The sequence below is a fragment of the Cibotium barometz genome, chromosome 64 (assembly GCF_041138505.1).
Source record: "Cibotium barometz isolate CiBa-2024 chromosome 64, ASM4113850v1, whole genome shotgun sequence".
Classification (NCBI taxonomy): Eukaryota; Viridiplantae; Streptophyta; class Polypodiopsida; order Cyatheales; family Cibotiaceae; genus Cibotium; species Cibotium barometz.
The window spans coordinates 30,577,392-30,594,770 of record NC_141109.1 but is presented as its reverse complement, the minus strand read 5'-3'; the positions used below and the strand labels follow the sequence as shown (position 1 = coordinate 30,594,770).

General features: G+C 42.9%; 1 protein-coding gene across 2 annotated transcripts in view; it reads left to right on the top strand.

The window, feature by feature from the left end:
• Positions 1 to 5,747: 5,747 nt before the first annotated feature.
• LOC147603518 (uncharacterized) overlaps positions 5,748 to 17,379 on the top strand; it is a 51,448-nt gene continuing 39,816 nt past the window's right edge. For both annotated transcript variants that reach the window (XM_086796524.1, XM_086796523.1), the window contains exons 1-4: positions 5,748 to 5,897; positions 6,005 to 6,094; positions 16,404 to 16,482; positions 16,892 to 16,960. In XM_086796524.1, the coding sequence (XP_086652650.1) occupies positions 5,809 to 5,897; positions 6,005 to 6,094; positions 16,404 to 16,482; positions 16,892 to 16,960 (327 nt within the window). In that variant the 5' untranslated portion in view covers positions 5,748 to 5,808. The remainder of the gene's footprint in view (positions 5,898 to 6,004; positions 6,095 to 16,403; positions 16,483 to 16,891; positions 16,961 to 17,379) is intronic.

Below are 17,379 nucleotides of genomic sequence, written 5' to 3'. Positions count from 1 at the left end.
TCACTCATGCTACCCTTGATTCTCTCATCAGTAGATACCTCTCACCTTTTCACTGCTACCCACTCAATTACAAACTCCCTTTTACAGTCTCTTGCTAAAGGGCTTGTTCCCGTACACACCCATTCACTTGCATATTTCAACAAATACTGCTATGTTACAGGTTATATACAGAAATTGTCTGTTGCGGTTTTTTGATTATTGTAGAAAAACATGTCTGACGGAATCAATCATATTGTCAATGAGAAGCTAGACAATAACAACTCCCATGCTTGGAAGTTCAAAATGACCAATTTCCTTATGAGTGTAACGGATTTTGAGACTACATCAAAGGAGATAATGAGGAGCCTCCTAAGTTGTCTGAAGAGAATACCACTCCAACAGATATAAAGGCATTCAAGGATTGGAATCAAGGTGTAAGGAAATTCATGTATTGGCTTTGAATTAGTGTCACATACACAATGATAAGACACACACAGGATGCCAACACTCTAGCAGCAGTTACATGTGGCAAAATTTGGTGCAGATGTTCCAGACCAACACAAAGACAAGGAAATTGCAGCTAAAGCAAGAGCTGCATACCGTGGAAAAGAAAAGCATGTCTATCAATGAGTATGCTTTAAAGATCAAGGGCATTGTTAAATCCCTTGGTTCCATCAATGTATTGGTGGAAGATAATGATTTGGTGAGTGTTTGTTTGAATGGGCTTGGCAAAGAGTACAAGCCATTCAAGACCTCCATTGCAATCAGGGGGAATATTCCCAACTTTCGGGACTTGGTGTCTATGCTGATAATAGAAGAAAAGTCACTAGGTGAGGACTCTTCTTCACAAAGCAAGAACACATCAGAATAGGCCTTTTACAGTACTTTAGGTTGAGGCAGAGGTAGAGGTAGAGGTCATGGTCGAGGCCAACTGGTGACCGACAATAAGGAAATCAAAATTCTGGCAAAAGAAAGCAAGGAACTACTAGTTCTGCATCACTCTCAAGCCTAGCTAAATGGGCCAAACATAGGTGACATACCCTTGTCAGCAAACTGGCATCACTCTCAAGCCTAGCTAAATGGGCCAAACACTAATTCCACATCCAACATCACTCTCAAGCCTAGCTAAATGGGTCAAACTACTAATTTTGAAACCAAGGAACTACTAATTCAGCTGACATCAAGCCTAGCTAGATGGGACAAACTATCGATTCCACAACCGGCATCACTCTCAAGCCTAGCTAAATGGGGCAAACTACTAATTCCGTATTTGGCATCACTCTCAAGCCTAGCTAAATGGGCCAAACATAGGTACCATAGCCTTATCAAATAAGAAGGTACCCATTCCAAAACCAACCTCCCACTGATAAAATGTCAAAGAAAGCAGCATAAAAGAGTCAAAAAAATTAGTAATGATGGAGCAAGAGGAAAGCAAAAATATAAAAAAGCAGGAGTGTTGATGGAGGAGAGTCCCCATGGAAGCAGATAATAATAACGTAAGTGGTTCTCCAATAATTAGCTTTCTAGATACAGCTCAGGATGGGGGAGCCATGGTGGGTGAAAACTTGGTCCATGGTATGGTCCATCGCACCCAAATCGCTATAATGATCGAACGACCACTAATTAAACACACTTCCAATCACAGTCTTTTTGCATGAAAAGCGCAAATACACCTCTAAATGGCACCCAAATCACCATGTTTGAATGCATGGTGGGTGAAAACTTGGTCCATGGTATGGTCCATCGCACCCAAATCGCTAATGATCGAACGACCACTAATTAAACACACTTCCAATCACAGTCTTTTTGCATGAAAAGCGCAAATACACCTCTAAATGGCACCCAAATCACCATGTTTGAATGCATACAAATCTTAGACAGTTGCATGCTTGAGTTGTGCATGCACGCTCCTAACCACCATGAATGCACGTTCCAAGCTATGCACAAATGTTCTTAGTTGCGCATGCACATTGCTAGCTGCACATGCATGTTCCAAGCTATGTACGGATGTTCCAAGATGTGTACGCACGTTCCTAGCTAGACATGCATGTTCCAAGAAGCCATGTACGCACATTCCAAGATGCGGTCACAGGTCTATCATCAAAAGCTACTTACACATGTTTGCTTTGCGTACATTCTGCCCACATACATGCATTCCCACTCAAAAGCTATATAAGCTGGGCACCCTCCTCTCATTTTTTCACTATCAACTCTCCTACTATCCAAAATCTTACCAATTTTTTCCATAACTCACCCACACCTTCACAACCTGCCTTCCTCTATCACTTCCTCTACCTAGCCACCATCACAGCCAAAGCAGGTGCCCCAAACACATCGTCTAACACTGTTCTGCTCACACCAAGAAGAGGAAGGCCACCAAGGTCCACAAGCTCTTAGAGTACCAGGTGATTGCCATGGACTTGTCTCCACTTGGAGTGGAACTACTTTGAGAAGTCGATGGGCATATGATATACAACTAAATCCAATCACAGAAAAAGGTGGAGCACAAGCTCACCTACCACTCCCAAGAGTGTTACCAGGTAGCAAATAGGCTCGAGGTTATAGCACTCTTGGATATCCTCAAATGGTGCCATATCCTCACATACTCTGATTTCCCTAGAGGAAGGTGAATTCTTTGAGCTCTTCGTCTTTGACAACCTTTGCCCCTGCCATGTATTAACAACCATCATCACCACAACGCCATCCACCAATGGATGCTCACTAACAGCTAGCACATGGTGGATGACACCTACCACAATTTAACCTCGAAGGGAAACAAGGTCTATAAACCCATTGGGATCCTACTGCTCTACCACAAAATATGGAAGTATCCCCAACTAATGAAGAATCGCCAGTAACACCTGTTCGACACAATCCATGTGGCCTACCCCCAGGATGTCACAGGATGATAAATACATGGAGGCCCGTGAGTTCTACAGGTCAATGAAGCCAACACAAAGCCAACACCCTCAATGAAGGAAGAAAATTAGGAGAGTAGTGATGCTTCCCCAGACGATGACAATGATGTGTGAAGCAACCATGAGAATTCAGCAAACAAAGGCTCAGAAGCTAGTGGCCCAACGACCACCTTCTTTACTTGGGTAGCATGAGAATGATCTTATCCACAACGAGAATTTTGTGTTCTTTTTTCTTCACTCGCATATTGTAAGCATTAATTGTAAGCATTAATTCCTCCCTGACCTGTGCCCATGCTCCTTTGCTTATCCCTTCAACACTATCTCTGTTGGTCATCAATCACATCAATAGATAATGACAGTGATGAGTCACACACACACACACACACATGCGCGCGCATATTCTCTTTCTATATATATATGTGTGTGTGTGTGTGTGTGTGAGAGAGAGAGAGAGAGAGAGAGAGAGAGAGAGAGAGAGAGAGAGAGAGAGAGAGAGAGAGAGAGAGAGAGAGAGAGAGAGAGAGAGAGAGAGAGACGGTCTCTTCTCTTAGCACCGGAGATAAAGAGAAAGGGTTTTCTTTTGTGGTGCCTGAGAGAAAGCTGAACACAAGCCCTTGTGTGTGTGTGTGTGTGTGTGTGTGCACGCGAGAGAGAGAGAGAGAGAGAGAGAGAGAGAGAGAGAGAGAGAGAGAGAGCGAGAGAGAGAGAGAGAGAGAGAGAGAATCACATGTGATTTCTAAACAAGGAGAACCTAGTGAGAGGAAAAGTTGTGCAACACATGCAAGAGAGATACTTGATATAATTATATTTTATTTTTGAGTTTAAACACCAAATGAAAAAAAAACCCTTAGGTTTCCCATAAGTGGATCTAATTTCATTGAGATAAAAAAAGTTTGAGACACAATAATAGCAGGCACAATAATACATGCACTTCGGCTTTTCGGGCACCCTTGTCCATCAAACTTAACAGAAAAGGGATGAGACTTGCAAGTTTTTCACCATTTACATGTAAATTTTTATGGTTGAGAATTATTTTTGCAAGTTTTTTATGTCCAAAATACCCAAAAATATGCATAACACAATTCAAAAATCAACTTAACAGCGGCTAGTGATGATTACCACCCGTGCTTGCATCTATGTAAGCATCACAATCTTCTATGATGAGATGGATCTCTCTATTGTTACAAGCTCATATGATGTGCCAAGCTGCCCTCTCTTTCTATGGTGGTATGAAGGCCATCAACATGGGTATCAAAGGATTGTGTTTGTCTCTTCTCAAATTGCTATTGAACATAGGAGTTAGCTTAACCTCATGTCACACCAGAAGAATATTTAGAAAGCAAGCAAAGAGGTTTATCCATCTGGCATATAGACTACCCCATGGAAATTGATCTCAGTGATAGTAGAGGAGTTTTTGGAAAAAGCTCCATGCTACTTTTGGGAAAGCCTTCTTACTATACTTACAGTGAGCCTTTTGGCTATCAATGGCTTGTAGGCCCCTAAGAAGGGCAACAACTTTGGTGGGATTGGCAAACAATGAGATCATCATGCACCCCCTCTCTTGTGCTATCATCTAGAAGGGGGTGGGGTGGGGGTTTTGGTTGGGGGTTTACACAAAGGGGCACTTGCCCTTGGCTATGCGCAACATGTGGGAATTGAGGTTGCCAAGTAGCAAGCTAAAGAAAATGTAGAACACCAGAGTTACTTGTGGTCCACCACGTAAGTATATTGTCACATTCTTTACACTCTAATAATTCACTATCTATTGAAAGTGCCAAATAAGGGAATTTCCCTATGATTATAGTTTCAAAGAGAGACTTGTTGCACCTCCCTGGTTATACCTTGTGTATGATGATTTTTTTTTCCCAACTCACATACGTATGCACAAAAAAATGTTGTATAGTCAAAATATAATTAACTTCATCAAGATGTTACTTAACATGTCAATGAACAAGGATTTTTTCAGAGTCTTCTTGATAATTATTCCTCGAAATTATAATAGATGCACTTCTAATAGCATACTTGTTTCTCATAAGCAATTAGAACTAATTTTTCCAAATGTAGTCGTATGTTGTTCCATAAGTCGTCTATGTTCCTTTGGAACAACACTGAGATTGAATCATAGTCTTATGTTGTTCCATAAGTCGTCTATGTTCCTTTGGAACAACACTGAGATTGAATCATCGTCTTATGTTGTTCCGTAAAGTCTTGTGGGAGTGTGGTCTCATTCGTTTCATAAAGTCGTCTCGCTTCGTAAAACAAAGCCTTATTTTTTCAATATGTGATTTCATTGAGTAGGGTAGCCACGTCATGACTAAATAAACATAATAATGTGATTTCATTGACTAGGGTAGCCACTTCATGACTGAATAAACACAATAATGTGATTTCATTAACTAGGGTAGCCACTTCATGACTAAATAAACACAATAATGTACTCTCAATTTTGTGCATCTCCTTTGTATTAATGTAAATGAGAAACCATAGGCACAGTTCTAGGTGCAAGATGATAACCAAATTTTTTAATGACGTATTAATTCCAAATAAGCGTTAAATTGCTGGTGGGCTCTACCTCGAACAATACCAATATCGGTTATGCCTTCCAAAATGGAGGTACTGGGTTCAAATCTACAAAAATGGAGGTATCGGGTGGCCGAACAATGCCAATAACGCTTATGCTTGCCAAAATGGACCAAAATGGAGGTACCGGGTTCAAATCTACCACCAAAGGGCTGCTAATTTCAGTACATTAATTAAGCTAAGGTTTATGTGTGTATGGTCCTCAACTAATTAATTAATGTGAAACAAACTTTGGCACCCATATATTATATTAGGAGGTGTTTAATTATTCCATTTTTTAGTGTTTTCAAAATCCTGGAAGCGTGCCACCTATAGAATAGAAGAGGCAAGAATGGCAACAAGCATCAGGAGGCGGGCAACCGTCTCCTTACCAACCTTCTCTGGCTCCTACGGCGACACCATCGTCCAATCATTCGAAACGTAGTGAACGATGATCTCCCTCTCAATCTAATTTTTGTTCTTTTTTTCGTTGAAAAATCTAGATTAAAAGAAATGTTTTTCTTCCTCTGCTTGCGATGCGATGGCAGGTATGAGGAGTATCTTGACAGCCAGATTACCTCCACCGACCTTTTTTATCTCGAAGATATCGACCTTGCCAGGCAATTGGTAGAATTAGGGTAAATGCTCTCTTAATTCCTTCATAATTTTGGCTTAATTATTTTATTGTTTTCATTTCTTTGTTTCTCACTTACATAAATTAAACATGCATAATGGAATGCCTGTCTTTTTATTATTATTTTTTGAGAGAATTACCTGTGTAGGACAGGTTTTTTTCTGTATTCTTCACATGATTCCAAAAGAAGGGTTTTAAATAAATAAGTGCAAGGGTTCATACACTCTCAGTGAGACTAATTGCCTTATTCACAAGCATGCACATAGTCTGATCGCCATGCATTACCTATCTCACAACTCTTACTTTAGGGCTTACAATAGGTGTCATTTCTACTAAGCTTTACCCCTAGACATGACACATGCATGATGATATACCGAGACCCTTGATGGGAAATATACCAGATTGGTTATGAAAAGAGAAAGATCCACCAAAGATGTTCAGAGACAGAGCACCAGACACCTTCTTCGCCCTTGGTGAGATCTCTTCTACAATCTTGGGATTGCATGAGGAGCTTCTTGGTTCATATTTCTCCGCAGTCAGTTGAGGAGGCTAACAAGCAGCCCATTGCATGAGGAGCTTCTTGGTTTATATTTCTCCACAGTCAGTTGAGGAGGCTAACAAGCAGCCCATTGCGTGATTTTGGATGAATATGGTAGACCTTTTGGGGCAGCTACGCATATCCAGTGGGCTCTGCCTGGGCGACTCTTCTCCCCTCAGTGTTGGAGGATTGGAAGAGGCTTAGGAGCATCACGGAGGATGAGAGAATGCTTTGCACACAGCACTTGAGAGGCACTAGTCAGAGTTTTATGCAGATGAATGTAGTCACACCCAACCATTGGATCACAGGGAACTTTGTGGAAGGGCCTCTTGTGGTCTGGGGTGTTTTCAAGGACAGGGGTACCTCTTCTGGTCATGTGCCTTTCCACTTCGTGTGAGGATGACGTACCAGTTTTTTACTCCATTCAGGATAGATGGCTCTTGGGGAGAAGTCTTGGGCAGGATATTATTGAGGGTCTGATGGTCCAGCCAGTGAGTGGTGGGTACGGCAAGGAAGCACTTCTATATTGATCCCCCTCAACGAATGATTATAGACTCTTGGAGCCTCCTATCAGATACTTGCATTGGACTCCGGTGAGTGGGAGTGGAGGGATGGTCTTAACTCCAATAAGAGCATGTCCTTTAGTTTCACTGTGCAGAACGCTAGACATCTGGTTCTAGGACAAATCCAAAGAGTCCCTACTTTTAGACCTCATTGGGAGGCCAATAGGATCACCCTTGACATTTAGAGAGCTTTTTGGCGGAGGTTGTGGCACTCGTACAAGGAAACGAAGATTTCCTCTTTTATTTGGCTTTCTCTACATGGTGTTCTACTAGTGGAGATCGGCCGTTGGTGCTAGTCCAACTTGTCCGAGACATGGAGGAGATTCAGAGACAGTCTACCATTGCTTATGGGAGTGCAAGGAGGCACACAGGATTTGGATTGCAATAGCACAACTTTTTGCAAGGATGAGGAGGGATGCCTATATTTGTTTTGGTGCTATTGCTTGGTTGACACAATCGGGCCTGCAACTCAGGTTTGAAGAGAACAACACAGATATGGTCATGAGGATTACCTAGGGAGTGAGTCTGTGGTGCCGTCTTCAAGACAGGCCAGAGTTAGGCTAGGTATCACCAACACAGAGGTTGGACAACGCATAGGAGATCATTGCTAGCATCACAACGTGGCACATTTGGAAGGCTAGATGCACTAAGGCCACTGAGAGCACTTTGGTTTATGGTATACAATGCATTTGCAGGATCTGGTGTGATATTATCCACATGCTCATGGCTACTTGCGACAAGATTCAGGATCTTTCACTACCTCTCATATGGGACCTTGCTGGGAGCACAAGGCACCTGATTGGTTGAGATTTCTTCCTTCCTTGATCCGAAATCTCCCGTCTTGTAATTTTTGTCATACTTAATAGAAGTCTCTTTTCGCGGGAGGGGGGATCTCCAAAGAAGTCTCTTTTCTGAGAAAAAAGAAAAACTTTGAACTGTTGTGGGAGAGGAAAGACCATGAGAGGGGTGTGGGGGTGAGGTGCTGATAGTTGGCCCTCCTTCCGCCAAAGCGCCAACCATAGGAATGGAAAACCTGGGGTGAGATGAGGGGAACATCTTAGGTTGTGGAAAGAGAGATAGAAGTAGTTGTTGGTGAGGTAGTACCCATTGTGGAGTGGGATAGAAATTTGGTATCGGGAGCCATGGAGAAGATGGTGGCAGTGGCAAGAGGCGGCAAGGAAGTGGGGGTGATAGAAATCAACTCCCAACTCGGAGGCAGGTAGAGACAGCGTGGAAGAGGGGTTGATGGAAGCCCGTAGGGATGCAACGGATGTAACACGCGGAAGCTCTGGGTAGTCTTCTTTCAGCCCTAAACACTCTTGGAAAACCTTCTGATGCAAAAACGCAGGTAGAGAGAGAGTAGAGAGAGAGAGAGAGAAGTGCTGGAAATTCAGTATATACTATGGTACAAAAAGGTACATATCTTTGCAGCCATGGGCTGCCTTCATAAAAAGGTAATAAACCCTAAAATCTGTCCCCTATGGGACCTCTAAGGATCCACTCCCCTAGTGGGAGAGAATGAATAAAGCCTTGAGCATGTGGACCTTTTTATATGAGTCTCTGGACAATTTATGCTGGCCGACTGCTGGTCGGCGAGTTCCATGTCCAAACAATCACTTTTTCCCCTGCCCGACTGCTGCTAGTCCTTTGTCTTTGATGCGCATGCTGCCCACCCTCTGCTGACGTAAGCCGACATCTCCTCTGGCAGCCAGCATCCACTATCCTCTGCAGGGCCGACAGCCATCTGATCCATCTCTGCTCCATGTCCACCTTAGATGAGACACCTGAGGCTCTGATCATTCTGGTTCTATCTGGTTCTGCTCTTTATCTGCTTGCCTCTTTTGGATCTAGCCCTGGAAATGTCCATGGCATCTGTGATGCACATGACGTCCCCCTCTGCTAAACTTGATGACGGGAGGACTCCGCTCTTGGATGACTGTCATCATCCCAATCCTGTTCCGAAGTCCCTCTGTCATCATCCATCCCTGGCAAAGCTTTTTTCTCTGAAAATCCGTTCTGTTCTCCAAACCACTCTGTCTCTGATGAAGATCTATGCATCTGGTCTTCCTCTAGTCCACAATCCATTCCTGCCCTGACTCTGAACACCGTCTTGGTCTTCGTTCCTGGAATTGAGTCTGGCACTCTCACATCACCCTTGGAGGATCAACCTCCCTTGGGACCGTTCCCTTAGAACCTATCTGGCTCACGGAACTGCCATCCCCATCTGGCACTGTGGAACACCACCAACAAACCTCCTAGGAGTTCTTCCCGATCTGTGTTCCCGCCTTGGGCTTCGAATCTGTGTACTTTCCTGTACCTTGGACCTGTACACCATCATCTGGGACTGTATCAGTGTTTAGCTTTGCTGAGCCTGGTGCTCTGATACCAATGTAATGGTGCTCTGATACCAATGTAACGCGCGGAAGCTCTGGGGAGCAGCCAGCATCCACTGTCCTCTGCAGCCGACAGCCATCTGATCCATCTCTGCTCCATGTCCACCTCAGATGAGACACCTGAGGCTCTGATCATTCTGGTTCTATCTGGTTCTGCTCTTTATCTGCTTGCCTCTTCTGGATCTAGCCCTGGAAATGTCCATGGCATCTGTGATGCACATGACAACGGATGGATAGGATGTGGAGGGGGGGTGAAAAGTGCGACGACGGTGGTAGAAATCAGCAGAAAAGCAGCGTATGGACATTTATCGAGAGCGCTCGGCGGTGGAGGAGCAAGAGGATGGCGATGGTTGGAGGGGGATGAAGCTAATCGTTGTTGCAAGAGATAAGTAAGAAAGCAAGCTAGGCCAAGAGAAAGTAGAGATGCCGGGTTTATTGTGGTGGGTAGGAAACGATGGCTTCTATCACAAATTTGGGCATGCTCCTGTGTGAAAGGGCTTTGGGATTCCAAAGTGCCCAAATTAGTACAAGTACTGAGAATGGGGGATTTCCATCCTACATGCATATGCATAAATCTTGGATGCATGTGAATGCATTAGTGGATTTTTGCTAGAGAATGACCTGTTTTCGTGTCCCACCTGCATGGATATGTTAAGGGATAGGAAGTGCCGGGGACGCCTGGCATTTCATGCTGCCTATCCCCAGTGGAGTGCTCTCGTCTGTTGATGAATTTATGGTACTTTACAGGATCTAAAGCATGAGTTGGTACATTTTATGGTGACCAAGTTATAAACTCTTGTGTTCACATTCACTTAAATGAGGTTGGACATAATTACTAGTGTTGGGCATCATATGTGAAGGATCAACTAATTTAGCATCAAAAGACTCGTGTAGAGAAGGAAACGAAAAAAAATTGCCAGCCATCTCCAAGGGAAACTTTCCATTTACGTGGCTAACTTGTCACCCTGCATGCGTGCAAACAAGCTAGCCTACATGCCTATCTTAATGGGCCCTTCTCAACCCATAAAGAAGTCTACATGCTCTTCCATGCCAGGGGGCTATCGGTACAGCTTTTCCCAAGCGACGGCTGCTGCTATGCGAATCTCTTCCTCCAAAAACTCTGTTGTACGGCTGATCCCAGCCGACTGCTGTACGGCGCTGTGGACACTGAGTTGCTGTTTAGGGTTTCCCAAAAAGAGCTGCAGCGTACCCAGGCTGCTGGACAGAACATACAAGGCAGCCCGACCACAATGAAGATGTCTACTTAAGTGTCTTTGTTGCTGGACAGAGTACCCTGCGTTGGTCATCTTCTCTACAATTGCACCACGGTTTTGGGTAGTTTCTTTCCTTCAAAAAGTTATAGGGGGTTGCCCCATTTGAATTTTGAAGTCTCTTCAAGGATATAGAGCAAATATTCATTGAAGACCCTCCATGAAAGAAGACAATTTCTCACAATAATGCTTTCTTAGAGGGAGGAATTGTTCAATGAAGAACTCTCAAGAGGAAAGGATTCTCATGTGTGCTTAATCCTGGCTGTATATCCAGGATGAGGTTTTCTTTTGTTTCTTTGATATTGTCTTCTTGCATATGATGGAAATCTGGTGTAAAGCACCCTCATGCTTGTACTAAAGAAATACTGTGTGGAAGGAAGGTTTTCCTAAGGGGGGGTCGCCCGTTCCGGCCCTAGTGATGTGTTAAGCGAGGCTATATTATCTTCAGTGTGATTTCCCATTCATTTGCAAGTGTATTCAATCTAGGATCGGTACTTTGGGTGCTTGCACTGTTACAATGGTATCAGAGCCTAGTTTCTCAAAATCAAAATTTAGGCAAAGGCATCCTCCATCCCTCTTGTACAGCTTGCAAATCATGGGGAACAGCACGTGAAGTGGAGTTGATAGACAGTAGGAGATCAAGAATCAAGAAGAGTACTACTCCAACAGATTGAGGAATTGAAGGAGGAGATTCTTCAAAAAGAGTGCTTAATTGATGAGGTATAGGAAAATCAAGAAAAGGACTTTTCGGTCAAAAGGCTTCATGATAGGTTGGGAGATTGGGCCAGGCATGACGTGCTTAATCCAAGAGAGGTGTCTATTGCTTTCTTGCTAGAAGAGGGTTACCAATTATCTCGGAATTCCTCAGGGGTATTCATTGAAGAGCCTAAGGACAAACAGGACTCACTTATCAAGTTTCCAGCTCCCACAAACCACCAGTGCACATTGAAGTGAACCAGTTAGCAAGTGCTCCAAAGAAGAGGAAGAGAATCCTCATGAGTGGAGGCGACCCTCAAGAAACAGACGTCTTTGGGGGCACAGATTTGTCCAGAGGGAAGGCTACGAAAACTATGAACAAATCAGCTTTTCGACAGGCCATGCAAGAGAAGATGAGGCTTGGTTTCCTCCTGCCATGCAAAGATTCCATGTTGCTAGTGAAGAAGATTATACTCTCGAGGGACCACCCTACTTTTCCCAAGAAGGGTTTGGTAGCTCTTGAGGACATGTCAACCTGGGTTTACATAAAGCCCAAGTTATTATATCCTTTTTAATTTTTCAGCTTTGTCTAGTAGACTAGAAAATAGCTTAAGCTTTTCACTTTGATAACCAACTGGTGTGACTAGCTAATAACAAATAAAACTATGGTTATGTTCCATGTTGCATGTCTATGTAGGACTTATATTTTAACATAGGCTTAAAATCAAGTTGTTATCTGATATTGTGTCATTGAGAATATCCAATCTATGGAATGTGGATTTGCAGTTTTACATGGTTTTTCTTCTTGGAAGAATGTTTCATCCTTTTTCAAGCATATATGAGATAGACAGTAATTCTCTTTATTGAGACGTCTCTATTAGAACAGAGGTTGTCTTTATGGTCAAATGATAACTTCGGCATTCCCTTTATTTGGGAACTATTTATAAAGTGGATTTACTTTGATTGAATAATATATGGACACAAGACTACTCTTATAGTTATTTCTCGGGTATCTTGGCTATATATACAACATGTGTTGATGTAGAATTGCAAATCCTACACATCATATATATTTATAGTATTCCCTTGCAAAGTGGCTCGGGGATATGGTTGTGAGATTGGGTACAGACCTGAGAGATCCACTTAAGTGAGGCTTGTGTGAGATTGGGTGTGTTAATCTAAGAGACTCCACAACCAACAATATGCGTCACTAATGTGATCAATAAATCCAATATGTGACTTTAACCCAGCTCTTTCTCCGCAATGTGTGATAGAAGTCCAACTGGGAGCTAACTAGTATATAGTCACTGCTTATGGCTTGATGGCCTTGATTTGAGGACTCTAGTCTGACGAGATCTAGGCTCATCTTTCTGGATGAGAACAACCTTGCACAGTTGCAGATAATTGTTTAGAAGGTGGGGGAGATGTCGTAAATTTGGGCATGCTCCTGTGCGAAAGGGCTTTGCGATTCCAGGGTGCCCAAATTAGTACAAGTACTGAGAACGGGGGATTTCCATCCTATATGCATATGTTCAAATCTTGGATGCATGCGAATGCATTGGATATGTGAAGGGACAGATAGTGCCGGGGACTCCTAGCATTGCATGCTGCCTATCCCCAGTGGGGTGGTCTTGTGTGTTGATGAATTTATGGTACTTTACAGGATTTAAAGCATGTGCAAAGAGGCCAAAGTTGGTATATTTTATGGTGACCAAGTTATAGACTCGTGTTCACATTCCACTTAAATGAGGCTGGACATTATTACTAGTGTTGGGCATCATATGTGAAGGAACAACTTATTTAGCATTAAAAGACTCGTGTAGAGAAGGAAACGAATAAAAATTGCCAGCCATCTCCAAGGGTAACTTTCCATTTACGTGGCTCTTTAACCTATCCACCCTGCATGCGTGTGAACAAGCAAGCCTACGTGCCTATCTAAACTGGCCCTTCTCAACCTATAAAGAAGTCGACATGCTCTTCCACGCCAGGGGGCTATCGGTACAGCTTTTCCCAAGCGACAGCTGCTGCTTTGCGAATGTCTTCCTTCGGAAAACTCTGCTGTACGGCTGATCCAGCTGCCTGCTGTATAGTTGATTTGAACCACTTGCTGTACGGCTGATTCCAACTGCTGTACGTGTTGTATGACACTTCCCCGACTGCCATACATGCTGTTTGGCTAACTCCAGCGACTATACCTGTCGCACAATTGCTGCTGTGGACACCCAGTTACTGTTTAGGGTTTCCCAAAAAGAGCTGCCGCGTACCCAGGCTGCTGGACAGAACATGTAAGGCAGCCCGACCACAATGAAGATGTCTACTTAAGTGTCTTTGTTGTTGGAGAGGGTACTCTGCGTTGGTGGTCTTCTCTACAGCTGCACCACGGTTCTGGGCAGTTTCTCTCCTTCAAAAAGCTAGAGGAGGTTGCCCCATTTGAAGTCTCTTCAAGGATAGAGACCAAATATTCATTGAAGACTCTCCATGAAAGAAGACAAGTTTCTCACAATAAGGCTTTCTTAGAGGGAGGAATGGTTCAATGAAGAACTCTCAAGAGGAAAGGATTCTCAGGTGTGCTTAATCCTGGCTGTATATCTGGGATGAGGTTTTCTTTTGTTTCTTTGATATTATCTTCTTGCATATGATGGAAATCTGGTGTAAAGCACCCTCATGCTTGTACCAAAGAAATACTCTGTGGAATGAAGTTTTTCCTAAGGGGGGATCGGCCTGTTCTGGCCTTAGTGATGTGTTGAGCAAGGCTATATTATCTTTAGTGTGAGAACTCGAGAAACGCTGTGGGCACAGCGGGCAGAAGTCTGGGCAGCAGCGCGGGTAGGGGCCGGGTTGGTCGCACAGGTCGTGCAGATGGCATGGGCAGCCGGTTTGATGCACAAGGATGGGCTGGATGTGCACCTAGGGATGTAGGGGCCTTGTGGAGAAGGAAAGCTAAAAGAGGCCTGATTATTAAAATAGGAAAAAGCTTGGGTTTTAAAAAAGCATTAATTTTAAGGTTCCATCTTTTAAAAAGCATGAAACTAAAGCAAGGGTGCTTTTTTAAACTCAATACCACTATAAATTCAACCTCTCCCTCCTTGTTGGCTCATGCATACAGGTTATGCAAGATCTACGTATGCCATCTCGAAGTTCTTGATCTCCGAAAGCTGCAAAGTTCGATTCAGCTCTCTCATCCTCTCTTTAACCTTTCACTTCTTTTTGGCCCATAACTTGTTACCTTTTTGTCATTGCTTTTCTCCAAGTTAGCATGCACGATTTCGTGTGCACCGGAGCTATATGGAGTTAGTAGGCAGTCATTCCGTGAAGTCATCCGGCCGTAACGATGTGGAGTCTTGAAGATCAACAAGATCAACCAACAGATCCATATAAAAAGGCCATGGACTCATCCGTTGAGGACCAGCAAGGTCAATCAACCAGATCCATGCCCGGTTTCAGAAAACAACTCTTACTCCTTGTTTCAATATCTTCCCCGACGTACGTGTGGGTATCTTCGGGGACCCAGAGCCCGAGCACCGCATGGTCAGCACCCTCTAGGATCCTTCGCAGGTCACCTAGCGCTTCACTCATAGGCCGCTTCCTTGGTCCCTCATCCACCGTATTGGAAGCTCACCATTTAAATTGAACCGAGGCTGATCAAGACCTCGGCCGACCTTGCTCTTCAGGATCTCTGTTAATCGGATTGTGTGGACCTTTGGTAACCTTAAGCTCATTCCAATTTGGTGGGGTGAAAAGTAGCTAGAAGTCATATGTTGTCTTGAGGCTGTTTGAGGACATGGGACATATGCAGAAATTGATGGGGAATTTTATGCTTGCTCTAAAGTAGACGTGAGTACCTATTGGTTATTTGTGAAAATACAATCTCCATTTAGTTTATGGATAGGGAGATCTTGTTGTTGGAATATTGTATTGGAAGTACAACTAGGACTTTGCCCTGCATCTCTTGAGGTTTGACAGAAACTCAGTACGAAGGGCTTTGTGTGAATATATGCTCTTATGTTTGTGTGGAGTGCGTGTGTGAGAGCATATCTTGATACAGAGTTCTACACCCACTATTGGGCACTGATGACCTTAGTGGGGATGTCGTAGTATCTAGTCCATACGATGCATAATGGAGTTGATAGTTATATAGTCTTGTGGGTTGACTACCATGAGTATATAACACGCACGTTCCTAAAAGGTGAATTTGGGCATGTTCGTGGATTCGTCTAGGTATATAGGACTTGTTTGTGCATTAAGTGGACTAGTTTGCTGACAACTAATGCAGGATGCCATTTGGTATGACAGGTGAGTTGTGATGTGGGTTTGTGCTAGGGTTGTTAGAACATGTAGCCAGCTTCAATGACATTTCTTGTTTCTTTAGATTTTGGAGTGTTTGGTCGTTAGGATACCATTCTTGACATGAACTTGCTTATATCTCAACTTGTTGGCTCTTTCTTCTGTTTAAATTTGTTATAGTCAATTTATGCATCTACTATGCATGGTTATGCCTGCCACATTGTTTTCTTGAAAATAGTCTTCTTCATGTCTTGCTTCTTTATTCTACAATGCTCGCTTCCCTTTTCTTTTTCCATGGTTCCTTATGTATTAGTAATCTGCTACGTGATTGTGAAGAAGAATCAATCAGTTTATTCAAGTGTGGAATCATCATATGTAGTAAAGAATTGTTCATTAATCATCATATCTAGTAAAGAATTGTTCATTATGCAGTACTATTGCCTCAGTTGGTAGATTATGGAAGCCAATTGCTTATCATTTCTTCCAGATTTATGCTTTCTTGCGATGCATTGATTTTCAACTAAGCTTATTTCTTCACAACCTGCTGTGATACTTCTACATAGAGCAGCTATCGGAGCAATGCAGAAATAATGACAAGAGAACAATTTACAACTCAAAAAGAAGCAGTAGAGCAAGCTCGTTTACAGGTGTAAAATGTGGGCTTGTGCAGCTTTTTATCTTAAGTTTGTCAAAATCCTGTACCATGCATCCTTGCTCTTCATGTCATGCTCAGTTTTAGCTGTTTGATTTTCCAAATTAAGTCCATGTTATGAGGCAAGTGGGTTCTAGCCCAAGTGGTAATGCCTTGGCCTGCTAGCGTGTAGGTCCAAGGTTTGAACCTTGGCACCTACATATAATTAATATTTCTAAAAGGAGACTGTGTTATAAGGAATTTTCTTGTTTGAGCATCTGGCCAGAGTGTAATAAAAGAAAATAGAAAAAGCTAGAAAAATACCCATCTATACCCATCATGGTTTACATAATGCAATCCCTCTCTCCTTTTTTGGTCCAGTAAATCACAACTAAAAAAGGATAACCCTTTTGGTGGCTTTTTAGGCTTTGCAAAAGGTTCCCAAGAAAATCTATAGTGCAGGAAAAAAACTGGATGGGTTTCCATTTTTGAAGGTAACACTATCAAAATTAAAGATATGATCCTCTTTTGAACAAATATGAAATGGCTTTTGTCAAGCGTTCTCAATGTTGTGCTAAGGATAATTCCTTTTGATTGGATTTCTTCAGTGTTCCACAAGAGCTTTAAACTGCTGAAAGTACCCAGACATTTTGCTCCTCTTTCATAAAATAGACCCATCCTTTCCTAGTATGGTCGTCTAAAAATGAAACAAAATAGTGATATCCATTAATAGAAGCTGTTTGTGTAGGTCCTTATACATCCGTGTGGTCTCCTGATCACATTCCCATGCTTGGGAAAGGGATGCATGGCTTGCTTACCAAACTAGCAAGCACCACATACACCATGAGTTCGATTGACTCTAAACATAGGCAACCTTGTCACTAACTATTTGGACTGCATGGTTTCTGACGGC